This window comes from Anarhichas minor, unplaced genomic scaffold, assembly GCF_050575085.1.
Source record: "Anarhichas minor isolate MPS153535 unplaced genomic scaffold, ASM5057508v1 ptg000062l, whole genome shotgun sequence".
Classification (NCBI taxonomy): Eukaryota; Metazoa; Chordata; class Actinopteri; order Perciformes; family Anarhichadidae; genus Anarhichas; species Anarhichas minor.
In genome coordinates, this window is record NW_027466508.1 from 4,921,306 (window position 1) to 4,938,431 (window position 17,126).

The 17,126-nt window shown below is 43.3% G+C and overlaps 1 protein-coding gene across 1 annotated transcript in view; it reads right to left on the minus strand.

Annotated features, from left to right (window-relative positions):
• The window catches only part of lrrc49 (leucine rich repeat containing 49), a 30,111-nt gene extending 14,349 nt beyond the window's left edge, over positions 1–15,762 (minus strand). The window contains exons 1-9 of the mRNA XM_076077949.1: positions 15,676–15,762; positions 15,430–15,495; positions 15,289–15,331; positions 14,651–14,753; positions 13,993–14,196; positions 13,230–13,296; positions 9,532–9,675; positions 3,757–3,818; positions 1,647–1,794 (exon numbers count right to left, since the gene is read on the minus strand). Of these exons, the coding sequence (XP_075934064.1) occupies positions 1,647–1,794; positions 3,757–3,818; positions 9,532–9,675; positions 13,230–13,296; positions 13,993–14,196; positions 14,651–14,753; positions 15,289–15,331; positions 15,430–15,495; positions 15,676–15,762 (924 nt within the window). The remainder of the gene's footprint in view (positions 1–1,646; positions 1,795–3,756; positions 3,819–9,531; positions 9,676–13,229; positions 13,297–13,992; positions 14,197–14,650; positions 14,754–15,288; positions 15,332–15,429; positions 15,496–15,675) is intronic.
• Positions 15,763–17,126: the final 1,364 nt, after the last annotated feature.

A 17,126-nucleotide genomic window follows, 5' to 3' on the forward strand; every position in this document is an offset into this window, starting at 1 on the left:
TTTCTTCAGCAATAACAATGTCTTTGTTTGGGCAGCCTACACGTAGTCTATTAGGCTGATTATTTGACTGTTAAGGCCTCAGTATTCAATTTAATACTAATTCAAACATTTTAATCTCTATTTATCATTTAGGCTTTATTTTCTATATTTAAATGATTTCCAGGTAAACATAATAATCAGAGTTGGATTATATGTTTTATCCCTCAATAAAATGTAATGACTATAAGGCAATTGACTTCTGGCTCAAATTTCCTCCCTGGAAACAGAGAGAAACAGCATTTATTCATTTTTCCCCAAAGCTCAAAAGTAGTACTGTATCTCCTCATTTGCAGTATTAACTGTCATTTCATTCATAAATCCACTTTGCCAGCAGTCAGGCATAGATTTTTATCTCAAATAATCTGATCTGCCTGCTGAGAGCATAGTGCTCTGGGGGCAAGTTTCTTTGCAAAACGGTTAGAGGGGAAAATATAGATCTTCAGTGACTACAACCAAGTCTGCCCCCAGTAATGTCATGACACAGTTTGAAAAGATGTAAACTCTAGTCCTAGGCCGACTTTGTTGATGTCAAATAATCAAAACTTTGCATCTCCGTGGAAATAAAACACCTTCCCTGTTTTCAGGATTTGACAGCTAAGACGGTAGTTTGTTGAAGGGGTTGATGGGCCCTGGAGGTTGTGAAACTTGCTAAACCTGTCATGGAGCACATGTACTTTACAATTCAAGTAAAAACATGAAAATTGTTGAATTGTGACAAGTTTTTTTCTATTTTTTTTATGTATCAGCTGTATGTTCTGAGGGCAAGGTGTGTGGTACTTACAGATTCCTTTTAAAGTGCAAGCTGAGACCTGGGTGCTCCCTGCTTGACAGCCTCTAAAAAGCATGCTGATATTTCACTGGAGCACTTTGCTGGCATGCTATATAAATACAATGACTTCATGTTTATGCTTGAGGATAATCATTGTTTTGTTTAACGGGAAACGTAGCGTGTGTTGTATATGCTTAGCTTCAAGTCATACTTTAGTCGCCGATGCAGGTTTGACTCTAAAAAGGCAACCGGGGAAAAGTATGACTGTTGCACGAAACAAAGACTAATGAGTGTCTAGGAGATGCCCCCGTAGACAGTGAATAGGAGACTGCCTATGAACGGGTCGCCGTAAGTTTCTTTTGAACAGTAAAATCATAATAAAGTTTATGTCAAGACTCAGCATGTGCAGCGCATAAAGGTTATGGCCGTTAGCTGAACATGACCGTCTGATGAACCACGAGTTGTGAGGGTTTTATAGCTTTAAGTTCGTCATAACACTACATCCTCCTGGCTGTCCATGATGTTTGAAAAAAGAAAAAAATTGCCGAAACAATGTAGAATGTAGCAGAAATAAAAATAAAAAGATAATGAAAAGGGACAATAAAATAAAATTACAGCCACAGTTATTTGGCCAGGGGCCAGTTTTCCCTCTGGTAAACACACACACACACACACACACACACACACACACACACACACACACACACACACACACACACACACACACACACACACACACACACACACACACACACACACACACACACACACACACACACACACACACACACACACACACACACACACACACACACACAGTTAAACATTTCGGCCTTACTGTGATGCGCTTCATGTCCAGCTGTTTCAGATGAAGCACACAGCGCAGGACGGCCTGCTTGTACCATGTCTCCAGGGCTACAGGATTCCCATCCAGGGTGAGCTCGGATAGGGAGCGCGACTCTCCAAGGCAGGCTAGCCGATCCAAACTAGACACAAAGGAAAAAAACTGTTTTTTGAAAGAGCTCGAGAGTCAAAGTTGCACAGAAATACGAATGTACGAGTCATCCAACTTTCCCCAAACCTATGTTTTGATTCTATGATTCTCTCTACTTTTAATCTGTATTGACAGAATGGAGCTAAGCTAAAACAAGACGTGAAAATATCGGTAATTTAGCAGGCACACTGGCAGCTCGACATTACTCAGGGGGGGCGATGGATGTTGATATTACCCTGTGGCAAACAAAGACGTGCTTAGTAAAGCGGTGGAGATTCCATCATCGCTAATTTATGATAATAACCTTGATGAATCATTTGCCCGGTAACACTGACTACATTTCACTGTGCCTGATACTAGCCGGGTTCCTTTGGATGCAAAAGAGGATCGGACAACAAACCTCTGATGAACTGGTGGCGCTCCAACAAATGCAACGCAACAATGTCACAATTCACATTGCATTTGGGGGTTGACCTCTCTTCTACACTGGAACATGCTGTAGGTCTGAGACTATTATCCGTCTATTACACGCAGTAACCTCTGTATTAACTCCCATGCATGGACAATACGTTGTGTCATTACATATAATAACTTATAATGAAGACATTTATATTCTAGCGATAATGAAGAGGTGATTATAAGTGACAACTTGAGAGATCCCAATGGAGCTATTTTGCGGCCAATGCCCTCTCGGGTATCGTTACTATGATAAAACCGCTCGATGATTGGTTGGAGTAGTGAAAAGTCTACATGCACCTGTCCCTAGTTGCAATCAAAGGTCAAATATGAATATTAGAAATATTGTGTGCGCAGAGTGGGGTGTGGTTGAACGACAACTCATGCACCCATTTCTTTATTGACTTCTCATTGTTATTTCTGTCTGTAACACCGGATTTAAGAGGTGGCTGATGTAATAAAAAATGAAAAATGTTCCCCAAGGGGAAAAAATAAGGTACATTATCATAATTCAGGCAGGGAAAAGTAAAAAAAAATGCAACATCATGACACGTGAAGTAATAATTGCAAACATTCAAGAGGCTCCAACATCCTCCACTGACTGCACCAAGCAGACAAACCTCTACCTAGCAACAGAGCACAGCTGTATCAGCACTGAACACTTTCTCAACACGCACCGTTTCCACAATGTCATGGTGAGCATCCATTAAAAAAAAAGGTCATAATGGTGTCATGTAGAAGAAGAAAGAAATGTGTAAAATATATGTACCTCAGCAATCACGCTATACTTACAGTGTCACTCTATCGTGTGATAAAGGAGTTCACAAATATAAACTATTATTTATTTGCTGCCTCTTTCTTCGTCATGACCCTCTCTGAAGCCCTGTGTCAGACACAGATTCATGCAGACACTAGGAGACGGGCTGCCTCGAGACGTCAGGTCAGATCTATCACGCCACAAGGTGACTATGGTCAAGGATGCTAATCAAACATGTCCCGCCCTGAATCCCACACACAGGCCCCTCCTTAAAGCAGCCGTATTCAGTGGGAGGGCTATGCTAGCGTTATCAAGTGAACTATGTGACATCTTTACTGCTGGGTTCAGACAGTGAGAAGCATGAGACAGAAAAAGAAACGGATCACAGATATTGGAAAAAGTGTGTAAAGCAGGTTGACGTTTGCGCAAAGCAACAAAAGACACCTCTCACTCCCCCTGCTGCCCTCTCTTAGCCTGCTTCACTGCTGCCTGAATAACTTTAAAGTATTGGCACAGCCTTCTTCTTAGATAACAGCTAATTGCTGACAATAAGAACACATCTGGGTTATGTTTTTCTAGGTTACAGTAACTGCCCCCCGCGGTGTGTATTCTGCGTGCAGCTTCTCGGTCCGGGCCCTGCCAAGAGCCGAGGGGGGGCGGACGTGAAACTGTACCGGCCACCATCCCCGTCCCTGCTTCGCGGGGAGGAAGGGGAGGGAGTTAAGCGGCACAAGAGCTTACCTGCTGATGTTGTTGCAGCTGAGAAAGAGGCGCTGCAAGCGGGGCAGGCGGTCCACCTCGGTCTAGAGGGAGAAAGAGAAAGCGGGAGAGGGGAGAGTGAGAGACGGAGGGATGCGAGGAGGAGACGGCGCTCGGGAAGAGGGCACTGCATCGTCGCTGTCGTCAGAGCTCCGTATCCCTCTCCATTTCCTCAGTCACCTTGCAGCTCTCGGCTCCGGCACCCAGCATCCCCATCCAATCCTGCGCACGCATACACACACACATACACACACACACACACATATACACACACAGCACGCCGCCTTGTCTGCACATGGAGAGGAGGGGCAGGGAGAGAGAGAGAGAGAGAGCGAGAGAGAGAGAGACAGAGAGAGAGCATCGGGAGGAAAGGGGGGAGGGGAGAGAGAGTGGAGAGTGTGCGCTGCGCTAATGCAGAGATCCCCTGCTGCAGGAGGGCGAACTCGAAATGCCACGAGAACACATATACACCCAGTCGCGCGCGGACACACAATGTACCTCGTCAGGCCAGAACAATAGCTTGGGTACATACAGCGGTAACTGACTGGGGGTGGGGGCTGTTTCTTCATCAGGCAGGCTAAGTAAATCAATGCAGAATTTAGTGAGGGGGGCGGGGTAAGGAGCAGCAGCTGGCTAGCTGGCAAGATGTTCACAGAGGATAAACAGGGACGTGGGCAATGTCAAAACCACAATTACTTCAGCTAATCAGATGCTGAGTGTGTGTGTGTGTGTGTGTGTGTGTGTGTGTGTGTGTGTGTGTGTGTGTGCGTGTGCGTGTGTGTGTGGATGGCCAGCGTTGCACAAGGCTTGAAGACACTCCCAGACCCAGGAGCAGTCCGAATGAGCTGCGTCAGCAGTCCGCCCATACTGCAGCCACCGCCTCCAGAACTCTTGCCGGTCTCCATTCAAACGAGAGATCAGCCTACTGCGTTGAGGCTACGCCAGCTTCTCAAGCAGAAAACGGTGCAACACTGCAGCACACAGCCTGGTCGTTCAGAAGATTCCCCACCACCTCCCTCCGCACAACCCTTTTAAATATAGCACAACAATTACTCATCCTATAGTTTCACCCATCGCAACGCACCAAAACGCCCACCACAGTACAGCGAGCAACATCAGGGGGCAATGCTGGAGAGGGAGAGCTTGTTTTGTAATGGTTTTGTGGGCGGCTGTTGTGCTCCATCTATGGCGTTAATATAATGAAATCATCTCCCCCGTATGGATCGGTTTCACCTAGTTATATCTGAGCAGTGAGGTTTTTACAACACGCTGGCACACAATGAGAATAAGCATAAGGAATAAGGAGGCCCATACAGACCGACACATCAAAATAACCTGCAACATTTGAAACATTCGCTGCACATGCCTCCGCTTACTAAGGCTGTAGACTTACGGTCTGTTTTGTTGAAAACTGTTTTACAGTGTACATTCATTGTATTGTTCTCTGCTCAGCTTTCTACATTATCACACACTGAAAAAGAAAAGTACTGTTTGCACGTAATACCTGATGAGGCTGAAATAGTTACCTGACAATATGACTGTTATAATACAGGGATCTGTTGTTTTCCCAGAATTAAAACTCGATTCATGACGTGAACAAAGTAGTGAATCAGAGAAATAAAACGCTATTTTCTGATTGTTTTCGGAGTTACGTTCTGAAGCACAAATAAACACTAGTGCACCTGTTATGTTTTTTTCCCAAATTCCATATCTCCGTTTTTTAGGAATGTCGTGTTTTACGATTCAAGAACATTTTGTCATCGGAAAAAGTGTCCAATAAAATTTAATTTTAAATATTTAAAAAAAATTGGACGTAACACAATATTGCACTCTTTTGTTATACAAGAAAGTGCTTGAATACAGTTATAAAACAAAACACTCCACCCTTTTGTAAAAAGTAAGCGCTCTAAATGTAGCAGTTATTGGCGAATTCAGGCGACAGGCGACCCCCCCCCCCCCCCCCCCCCCAAGTTTCCTGTCAACGCGTGTCTAGCGCTCTTATTGGCTGTAGCTCCCCGACAGGTAAGATAAGTAACCTGCTAGGTGATGCATTGGGCTTAAGTCGTGCAGTGAACTACGCTAACCGTCTCAGTGTGATTGCGTCTCTGTGTGATTGCGTCTCTGTGTGTGTGTCTGTGTGTGTGTGTGTGTGTGGAGCTAAAACTCGCCCTCATTGAAATACCAACACAGAGAGCAGAGGAGAGAAACTGCGTGCTCGTGAATTAAACAAAAAAGTAGGGGAATAGTTAATTGTCTGTTCGTACAGCTTAGGCGCTGTGAAAAAGACGCTTAAAATGATGGGGAAAACCCTGATTTTCATTAATTGCATCCATATTTTGGCAAATTCTACGACAATCCGCAGGTTACAGTCGACTTTTTGATCTTTATCATCAAATACCACGATTTTGTCCGTGTTTTCAGCATCGTGGAAAGTCTGTGCTCTGTATTTTAAGAAATTCCTTCATTATAGAGCCAAATTAACGTTTGTCAGGTGACTTGAGATTGTGTTGCTGAATACATGATTTGTCAGCTGTATGCAAACATACCGGCTTATTGTCATGCATGGAGTATTTTGTTGCATTAGATTGTGTAATGTTTTACTGTGCATCTCAGCAGTGCAGGGGTGTTCTCTTTCCTTCTTTTAAAAATTAAAACTGCTAGTCATGCTAGCTAAATCTAACCGTCCACCGCACTCCCAGTGTCTCAGTCCAGTCCCTGTATGGATGCTGGGGAAGCGGCGCCATCGCTGTCTGAGACTAAATATAGCAGCCCTGTCTCAGACAGAATGATGTCATCACTGAGCTGATGTGCTGTATAACAATCGCCCACCAATGTGGTCTCTCTTTCTCTCTTCTTCTTTTTTTTTGAATACAGTTTGATTAGAGCCAATCGTCTGACAGGATACGATGTGAGGTTGGTTACAAGCGCGTTGCTGTGCGTGTGTCAGCCTGCGGGTGTGTATCTGTGTGGCTGCGCCGTCCCCTCTTCCTCCCGGCTCCACCCTCTCCTTGCTGACAGCTTGCGTGTCTTCGGTTCTCACACTCACACTGAGCTCTGGCAGAGGCATTACTCCACAAACAGAGCTATCACCGCTGTCTCTGTTGCATGCAAAAACACACGACGAAAGCTGCTCAAATAAAACAGACAGGTACACGACGTGGATGCCAAAGGGGGGGGGGGGGGGGGGGGGGGGGTTAAAGGTTGTTTAGTTGTTGGTTTTTTTGTTGCTTCTCTTTGATTAGCACAGACTTAAGGTGTGAGTTTAGCCGGCCCACATCAAGTGCGCTAGACGCTGTGCGTTATGCACGTGCAACTGTTGAGACGACAATCTGGTGTTAAGTGATTATGGTTGTGTTGTTTTTGCACTGGTTTTGTTTTATTAATTAATAGTTTGGATTGTTATTTGCAAAAGTTACCTTTGCTTTTTTTTCAATTACAGTTTTTCTATGCTCTTCGCCCTCATTTTGTGCCGTTATATTGACCCTGTCTTTGATAATTCAAGTTTGAATATTAATACTTTCCACAGCAATGTGAGGCAGAATGCTGATTTGATGATCCCCTCAGTTTCAAATTTAAAAAGTAAATCAAAAAGGTAGAACTCAGCTATGTAATGTTAGCAACGGGGAAATTATGTAATAGAGCGTATTCAGATGTGATGAGGAGTGATGTATTTATGACCCCATCAATCACACACACACACACACACACACAGACACACACACACACACACACACACACACACACACACACACACACACACACACACACAGATTAGAGCTGACTATTCTATAACGGAGCTTTCAAACGGCATTGTACATTTTTTGTGCATTTTCAGTGATCGTGATGCTTGACTCACTACTGGCCCCACAAGAAGACAAGTCCATGTGGAGGAAAATAAACTCCCGCTAATCCATAAAGCCAGTCTGCCTCTGGGTGATGCCTTTCTGCTTTGTCTGTTCTATCAGTGCTCCATCTGACTACCCAACTCTTCCAAACAAGTCACCGTTCCTGCTGCCAAATATGTAAAAAGCCTTACTTATTGACAGCCACAGGATTTCTCATTGGAAAGACCCACCAGCAAGTGTAAACTATAGACTGTATATAAGAACTGGATGTAGTCACCGTGACGTCACCCATTGGCTTGTGGACTGCGGTTGTGAAGCCTCGAGTTCAGTATTTTGGCCGTCGTCCATCTTTTTTTTTTTGCAACCAGCAGTGTACAACCGAAGGCTGAATAAGACATTTTAATTATTAACTTTCATGAAGTGAAAACCCACTATGATAGGGTTGAAGTTGTAAGACGAAAACACGGACAACTCCCAGACCGAACAACGCCGTGGTAGCGACCTGTCAATCACAGTAGCCCCGCCCTATAGCATACCCTGCTTTATGGTCTATTGGACTCTAAATGGGGCTTAAGGCACTTCCACATTGGCTTCACTTCTCAGAAGCGGAGGTTGCCGCCTGGGTGTAAACAGCAAAGGTTTTATGAAATGACTATGCGTTAAATCGCCACTGCGTTATAAGCTATTGTGTTGTCGTTTCTATGAAAATGTTATGGATTTAAGTATAAATGTATAGAAATTATGGAAAAAAGTTTGGATGACAACATTAGGAGAGATGCATTAAAACCTGACCTGAATATTAATTGTGTGAATGTTTCGAAATTCAAAAATATACACTTAAAGATAAAGTATGCATTTAAAACATATAATGCTTATAATATATGTATTGACTAAGCCTTACATCTAAGCAAGTCGTCAACTTACTTATTCCAAGTCCTTCCAAGCTTTTTATTTTCAAGAATTCCACTTTTCATATGCCTTGAATGAGCGGGGACACCTGGACACCTGGAGGAGGATTATTTACTTCGTGCCTGATACAAGCACTTGGCAGCAAACACCACTAATGACAGAGGCTGGAGAATCTGCTGAGGTGTAGCATTCTTCCTCTCCTGTGTGTCAAATGAAACATTGCATCTGATAATTAGGACTGGAAGTGGTTCTTGATCAGATCTTGCAGGCGGAGGACAGGGTGAGTGACAGGGTGGTTTTTTATACAACACAATGTTGGATTCCATTCCTTATTTTCTACCCCCAAGAAGCAGGAAAGGGCTTAGGGGATTTGCATACAAATGAAGGGGCCTGTTTTGGCATGCACTGTTCTGTTTATCAGATTAAAAGTAAAGGAATCGAGGGGAGCGAACCTTCGCGTTAAGAATATCCAGTTTCTCTTTCACCGCGCCAGAAAGTCAGAGGGAGGTTGCGGGTAACGACCTACGTCTCCCTAGGTAACAGCACGGCGATACATTTCACCGCAGACTTTCTTACAAAGATGCTATTGATGTCGTGTCTGTTATTTTGTGAGACAAAGAAAACTGCTACATGTGATCCCATAACAGGGGAAACAGTAACCACGCAGAGGACACGGGCCAAAGGAATGACATGAAGATGGAAGGCGCGCTACGCGTTCTTTCTTCCTATGAAGAACATTCTCATAAGGTACAGTTCTCAGGGTGCATGGACACAACACATTTGTTTGACACATAATATTTCCAACACCTACTTGCACTTTCAAATGAAAGAAAACAGAAGCCCCACAAAGGTAAAAGGGCAGCAGAAGCTACAGTCTTGGTTGAAAATGAGATTGTGTGAACAGTTGGTGTCTTTTCCTGCGTATGAAGGAGTAGAATAGTGAGCATGCAGTGAATAAAAAGCTTTTCAAGCTGCCGCTAATCGGGAAAGAGGCCCCCCTCACCACAGCAGAGACGCAGTTGTGTCGCAGGTTGAGTTCAGTCAAACAGTCCAGGCCCTGCAGGTTTTCCACTATGGAGATGTCGTTTCCCGCCAGGTTCAACGCTTGCAGCTCGCTCAGGTGAGACATGTTTTCTATCCTGCAGATCTGGATGGACGCACAAGCGAGACGAAGATATTGCACAGCATAAAACAATGTGACCTGGCATTGATAGATAATGATATTCTACGTACAGAGAGACAGACAGAGGGAGGCAGGGCTGGCAGAGCGTGACGCAAAGGAAAAGAAGGTTCACATTTATTTAGAGTTCTTTAGCCCGCACACAGCTTTTAATGTTTTTGGGTGCAATGGGGGGCCAAAACGCAGTGTGCTCCATTTTTTGGCGATGCCTGAGGCTTCACCTTTCCACTCCCCTCATTTACCCTAGAGTCAACCACTTCACGGCAAAGGTCTGTATCACTTGTGAACATCTTGAATGGCTGGCATGCAGCCAGTCACATGGAGTCGTGACTGCTGTTTGACCTCCCAAACCGCGAGAACAAACAAGCAGCTGAGGGTCGGTGCACAGTTCTCCCCGCTCCTCTGCATGGGAGAGAGTACTTCAGGGCCCCTGCTGTCATAAAGACACTTAATCATGAGGTGATCAAGGATTCTGTCAAAATGCAATACCCAACCATCAGTTTAAATGTTACATACGGTAGGTTGATGGGAATAGAAAGTTTGCAAAAAAATTTAATAACGAAACGTTGTTAAAATGAGTAATAAAGATAACTATGAGAATCAAAATGTATTATGTATCAGCTCAAAGAGAAGTGTTTTGGAAAGTAGGCCGTGCAAAAGTTTCTGGGCTTTGGACAAGTTAGTACAGCACTCCCAGATGGTCCATACGCGCAACAACTAAAGAAGATTTAAAAACAAGAAGTACACAAACCTACAGAGAACCACTATATGTGCTTTTTATCTGGTCCTAGTCAGCGGATGAATTGAAGTTGATCTATTTCTTGTTTTAGGGAGTTCAGACAGGCAGACATTACAATAGAGATAACAGCGCTCAGCAGTTTTTGAAAACTGGCTTGAGTGAGAAATTAACACATTCCGGCGACGTTCATTAAAAAGATTCAAATGTTCAGAATCACAAACCAGGGAGGTCCGACTGCTATTGTTATTTGTTTTAGATGCATGAACAAGTGTGCTGACAGTGCACATACAGGTGGATGATAATACACAATAGCGCATCAAGTCAACCTGCATGGTCAAGTCTGCCGACGGGTACAGCAGAGTGAGATCATCCCGCTGCATTGAAAGACCTTCACAGCGGTTGTATTGTGGCGTCACAGCTGAACGCTTTCTGTCATCACACACTAACAGGACAAAGGCACCTAAGAGGTAAGACAGGAAGGCTTGTGTGGTCCAGAATATCAGGACGGTAAAATGTATGAATGTAAAGCAGCCGGTGGATGGCACACAGCTGCACGCTTAGTGAGCCTTCCCTACGTAGATTATGGTCTTAAGGTTAACATTATTATCAATAAATGAATTATCTCAGGACCAGACGTCGGCATCCCGGACAGACCTAACTACAGTTATATGGAGGAACTCGTTTTTTTCGACCATATGTGAAACTGCTCACAAGGTGTGTGGGTTATCTTGGGTAACCGGGTCATGATTTCTGGAAAGAGACATTCCTTGTCGAGTTTTTCAAATTTTTTGGCGCTTTGAGTACCACAAGCAGAGTGCCATAAAGCCCCATTATATGGGAGAAAGGAAGAACATCTCTCCGGCTGATATCTCCAAAACAATCCAGATTGATAAATAGCACTTAAGAGGGAGAATATAGTTTGGATTTGCGGGTGAACTGTCCCTTTAAACATTAGTAGAAAACTCTTGAGAATGTGCCAAAACCTCGTGTTAGAGGTGTCGTTAATGGCAGCAAAGCGTCGCAGAGCGTGCTTGTGGGGAGTGTTCCAGCTTCACCCTAACCCAAAGTGCTATGCTTATCACACATGACAGATAAAGTCAAATTAAATCATGTCTGGATTTGCAGGAGGGATGTAATTATTTCCACCACGGACATGGGCTTAACAAACAACTCTGTGATTCTTTCACTTCGTTTTACACACCCCGTAGGGCATTCTCCACTGTCTTCTGCGGGTGCTCCAGTCAAACTGCTCGAGTGAAAAAACACCACCGCCGAACTAGAGATTGGATATCCAACGTTGTCAGGTCACATCATAACCCCGACACTTGGTTCACTGAGGGCCAAGTGTGCGTTGGATGCACGCTCCCAAAGAGAATATCTCCTTTTGAATGCTGGAAATAAACAGACATCCTGTTACGGAAATGAGGGGTGAAAAGAGGTGGTGGGGGGGTGGGGGTGATGTGAGCCTCACTGCTAGAAGATGGGAGGAAGAGAGTATGACAGTGATGTACTGCTTGCGGTTAAAGCGGGAACACAAAAGTAAATAGGACGAGCAGCTGGTGTTCTACGACTAAACAACAATACTACTTTAATACTTTAATTAAAGCGATTCACAATACGTTTGGGTGGTCGGGTCTCCAGTGAGTTTGGAAAACGTTGAGTAAAGGTTATTGAACAGTTATTTAAACGCACAAAACAGGACTCACTGACCTCAAAACAGGTTTTGAGGTCAGTGAGTGAAAAGCAACCCGTCCTGGTCGGAACGATAGATTTATCATCTGCTCCCCATCAGGCTCCTGCCAACAAATGGCTACCTCTGAATGCAATGTGCTCTCATTACCAACAAAGCCAGTACAAAAATATATATGTCTCGATTTACTGATTCACTCCTTATCAGAATTGTTTAAATGAACTGTAGAGATGCAGTTAGGTAACACAACAAGTGGACAGAACTTTGAGGCAATGAAGCGTGCTCTGTCGGGGAAAAAAACCAACGCTGTAAGCGGTCTTTGAATAGTGAGCGGGATGCCTGCTTATGCAAAGAGCAGCCAACATCAGAGCGGGAGGGGAGTCTAACCAGGTCTCTGGAGCAGCTCTCTGAGGAGGGGCGTGGGCGGCATGCTGGCAAAACACTAATTTGTCCAAGGGAAGCCTTTCCATTCTATCTTTCTTTTCCAGGAGCTATTAAAATCCTTATCCGACATCACATCCTTTTGTTTCCCAGGTTTTAGCTAACATGAGTGAGCCAAGGTTCTATCGCGGAGGCTGAACAAACAGCCCCTCAACAACAGTTTCAGACTCAAATGAATTGAAGAGCAATATAATCGGCTTCAGCTCATCACCATTCGCTGATGGAGAAAACAAGGAAACAGTTGTGCCTGTTGGATAAATTATGCTTGGGCCGCTGAGGAAATGAATGTGGGAGTAGACCCTTGACGAGAACATGTGGGTTCTGATGGTGTTCAATCCTTTGTTCTCTAACAGTGCTAAAACTAATGCTGAAGTGAAGTCCCTAAAAACGGAGGCAGGTGAACGGCTGATCAGAACACCCACCAGAGTTTAAAAAGACACTGCAATATCAAACAGAGAGGGACCTCTTTTGTTCAATCAATCTACGAAATAGAGCTGCACTACTACAGTGCACTGATTGTCACGCCTGATGATTCACTTCTGCTGAACTTTACAGCTAAAAATCATGATCTGCAGTTACAGCGTACGCAGCTAAGTGACCAAGACCGAACACACTTGGAGTGTAGATGGGAGTGTACTGAATGGACAGTACCTGATTGTCATGCAGATCCAGGATGTTCAGTTTGGACAGGCTCTGCAAGCAGCATATCTTACGGATTCTGAGAAGGGACATACATTGGAAAATATGACTTAAGAAATGTACACGTAAATTCAATTTGTCACAATGTCAGCAATCAATAACACATTTTTTTTGCCCCTTCTTAAATGTACCAGGTGTCTATTAAACAGGTACCGAGCGGAGGACAGCAAGCGTATTAAAAGGTTACATTCCCAGAAACCGAACATACAGTACAGAGGCTGAATGTTCAGGACTGTCTATCAAATTACACCGAAGGATGAAAGGCTGGATTCTCTCAAAGAATGCCAATGGAAACCTAAATCAGTGGCATTCTTTACTCTGCAAGAACCACATATGGCTGCGGAGGGAGGTCAGAGAAGATGAACAGATAAATGTCACGTCCTACAGAGAGTTAAACAAATGGCACGAGTTCGTCTGAAAGATCTTGATGTCTTTCACAATGAAGTATTAACTTAATCTTCCTTCCTGTCGACCATACATGCAAACAGGATGTCTAGAATAACCTAAAAGCAACTTTTACATATTTTACATTAAACCACAGATCTCCAGATGTTAAAGAACAATATGTAATTTGATGTCTTTGCATTGTCACCCACTCTGCAACATTTGCTTTACTAGCTTAAATATGAACTGTACAATACTACCTGTGTAACAGAGGCAACTCTGTTCAAATTATTGCGTTTTTTTTCTTTTGAATCCAACGATGACATCTCACCTGTTCTTCCCCAGCATCAGGATCCTGAGAGAGCTCAGAGATTCAATGCCAGTCATTTGGGAGATGTGATTGTCGTACAGGTTCAGGAAAACGAGCTGTTGCAGATGTGACAGATGCTGGATCCCTGTGATTAGATTGTGCTGGAGGTTGAGAAACTGTAGTTCATCCATAATGCCCAGCTGGGGGCATTCCTCCAGACAGCGCCTGGAAAATTATAAAGAACAGTTTTTGCATGATTTAGCCTTTTTATGGTTGACATTTAGCTAAGCAAATTAACGATTTAACATCTCACTCTACATATATAGATTGACTTATATCTGCTCTTCACCAATTTGTCAGCAAACACATATCTTTGAGTGGAGGGGTGGGTATTTAAAGGGACTTTGCTGCTCCCTGGTGGCAATCTGGAGCACGTGCCATTTGAAGTGAAAGTGCTATCATTTCTATTGTAAATACTGTGACAAGCATGACTCCATAAAACCAACAATGACTAAAGAGAATGAACAACAATGCAAGTAAAGATAGGTAGAACTGCCGTGGCGCATGACATGTCAATCAAACGTCCAGATTACAGTGGCAGCTAAACTAAAATGTACTGTATTAGACAAATATAAGTCTAACCTGTTAGAATTGTTATTTAAAAAGAAACCAGACGTACCTGTCCATGTCGATTCGTTGAAAACTGGATGCAAAACTGTCACAGGGCAATCGAGGGAAGGGAAAACCAGGGACTGCATTGTATCTAAATCCTCCAGAACCACCTGATATGGACATTAAACACTGACTTCAGGATACACTAAATAACACAGTGTATTGCATACAAATCAACAATCTTAGTTGTAGACTACAAACTCGAAATCTAAAATTCATCAACGAAACTAGTTTCCCAATTCCATCATATTTTCCAAGTGACATTGCCGTATTTACCTGATGGCTGGGCAAGGCTTAAGGTATTCCGGTAGTAAGTGGCCCCTGCACTGTGGGATGGTCTCCTAGATTTATCTCTTGTATCTTGTGAAGCATGTGAAACTACATCCAAACCGCTATGAGCACCACATCCTAGTGGCACTAGATTCTGTACAGGGGGATCTGTAGAGTCACTGGCAAATGATGGCACAAAAGGTGTCTGGGCAAGTCCTCTGCAAGCATGCAACCTGTTTTCTACAGAGATGTATGGTATAGAACAAAGTGTGCAAACAGTAAGATCATGTACATACCTTAGCCATTCATGAATATACAATACAATGCTAAATCACACACAAATAAAAGTGTACAAATGGACTGGTTAATGCTTACCTGGGTTGTACTGAGTCGTGTTTTTTTCATCTTGAGAGTCAGTCTGTATTTAAACATGATAGATTGAGAAGCACTTATTAGGGGAGAGTGTAGGCTATTAACCACATATCTCGTCTCACAGTGTTCTTTGTCATGACTCACCATCCTCTGGCCTCTCTCCGGCACCAGTGATTTGGCACTTGCAAGGTGCAACTTGCAGCTGTTGACCTGCAAAAACATTTTTTACTAATTCGAACATTAGCATGTAGTTAGCTAGTTAAGCTAGGCTACTAACTTCAACTAACGATAACCGACTATTTTCTCCACTGAGCCAGACACTTAAACTTTTATTGGTTAGCCCATTAAACTTTGAAGCAATGTTAAAAGACTATTAAAATTGGTATTTACCGTGGGGGCGAGAAAAACACATCTCTCGTTGACACTGTTGTTTTTCTGAGCTCGCATCGTTTTGCCCCCAGTTCGCTCCGACTCCATTTATGTTAGCTAACGTTAATGTTTGCTAAAACCAACAGAACACACGCTCTATTTCAGCAGCGGTACTGACTTTACCCTCATGAATATTTTAAAGAAATAAGCGAACTCATTTGCCACAATAAGACACTTTAAGAGCAAACGTTAGTTTGTCCAAAACCGATATTCATATTTACTTCAGGCACGACAAACTTCTTGGGGGAGACAAGCCCTGTTGCCACGGCAACGACGGCGTTGCTTGGTTACGCTCACTTCCGGTGGCACTAAAAAGCACTCCGTAGGGAAACTATATGAGCACCTCTGGTTTTCTGGTTCTGAGCTGCTAATGTAGTTTGCTGTGCGGACTGTACCTGACTGAGGAGGCCTACTTGCATCAAGTACAGAGAGTGGGCAGAACAGGGGTCAGATGGGGCCCACAGCTCATAACACTAGGGCCCCCTACCGGGTTAAGCTGGCCATGTTTATTAAGCCTTAAGTCTTGATGTCATTGTACATCACACTGAGGATAATTCTCAGTTAAACAGGTCAAGGGTAAAAAGGCCTAGCAGCCATTCGCACACGCCCCATCGGAATACACCTACTACAGAATAAACAAATGGTCTGATGTACACGGTGGCCTAAGTTAACACTAGTAGCCTCTGCTATGGTCAGTCACATTTACCTTTGAGGTGTGGGTGCAGTGAAAAACTATTTTTCCACCAACACAGATAAACGAGAGTAATCATTTCACAATTAGAATAAATTAGACACATGGGCAAATTGTTGGTGTTTTTTACACCATTTCTGAATATAAGGCCACTATAACCCACTGGGGTTGTAAAACAAAGTACTATATTAGTAGTGATGCTAATTACAAACAATATTATTGCGTGGCCTTTTTTTCCATCCTAATTCTAAACATAATTAAAAGGGAACACCTCAAAAAGCAAGCAGTTACTTAATACCTGCTCCTGTGAACATTTCATTTCATTTTGACTTGGCTCCTATTTTGCAGTCCAGATTAAATTGATGTAACGCTAAGGCAAGAGATTGATATGATAATGACCACATGAACATTGACAACGGACCTCTGCTCGCAGTGAAATGTTTGTCATTAAAGGAAAAAGGCACAGGGGCCACAAATTACACTAATGGGGGCTCTGTTCCAGTTAGGTGTGTCGGCAAAGCCATGGCAGTGAGTCACTCGCATTTCTCAGATACCTTGGAATTGTTCTTTGCTGATTCATTATTAGCCTCTGGTCAAAATATAGCTCAAAATCTACCCTGATTAAGATTCTTGGTGCATTTGACTGTAGGTTAATCCATAGTCATATATATATATATATATATATATATATATATGGTAATGGTAATGGTGAGGATGAATC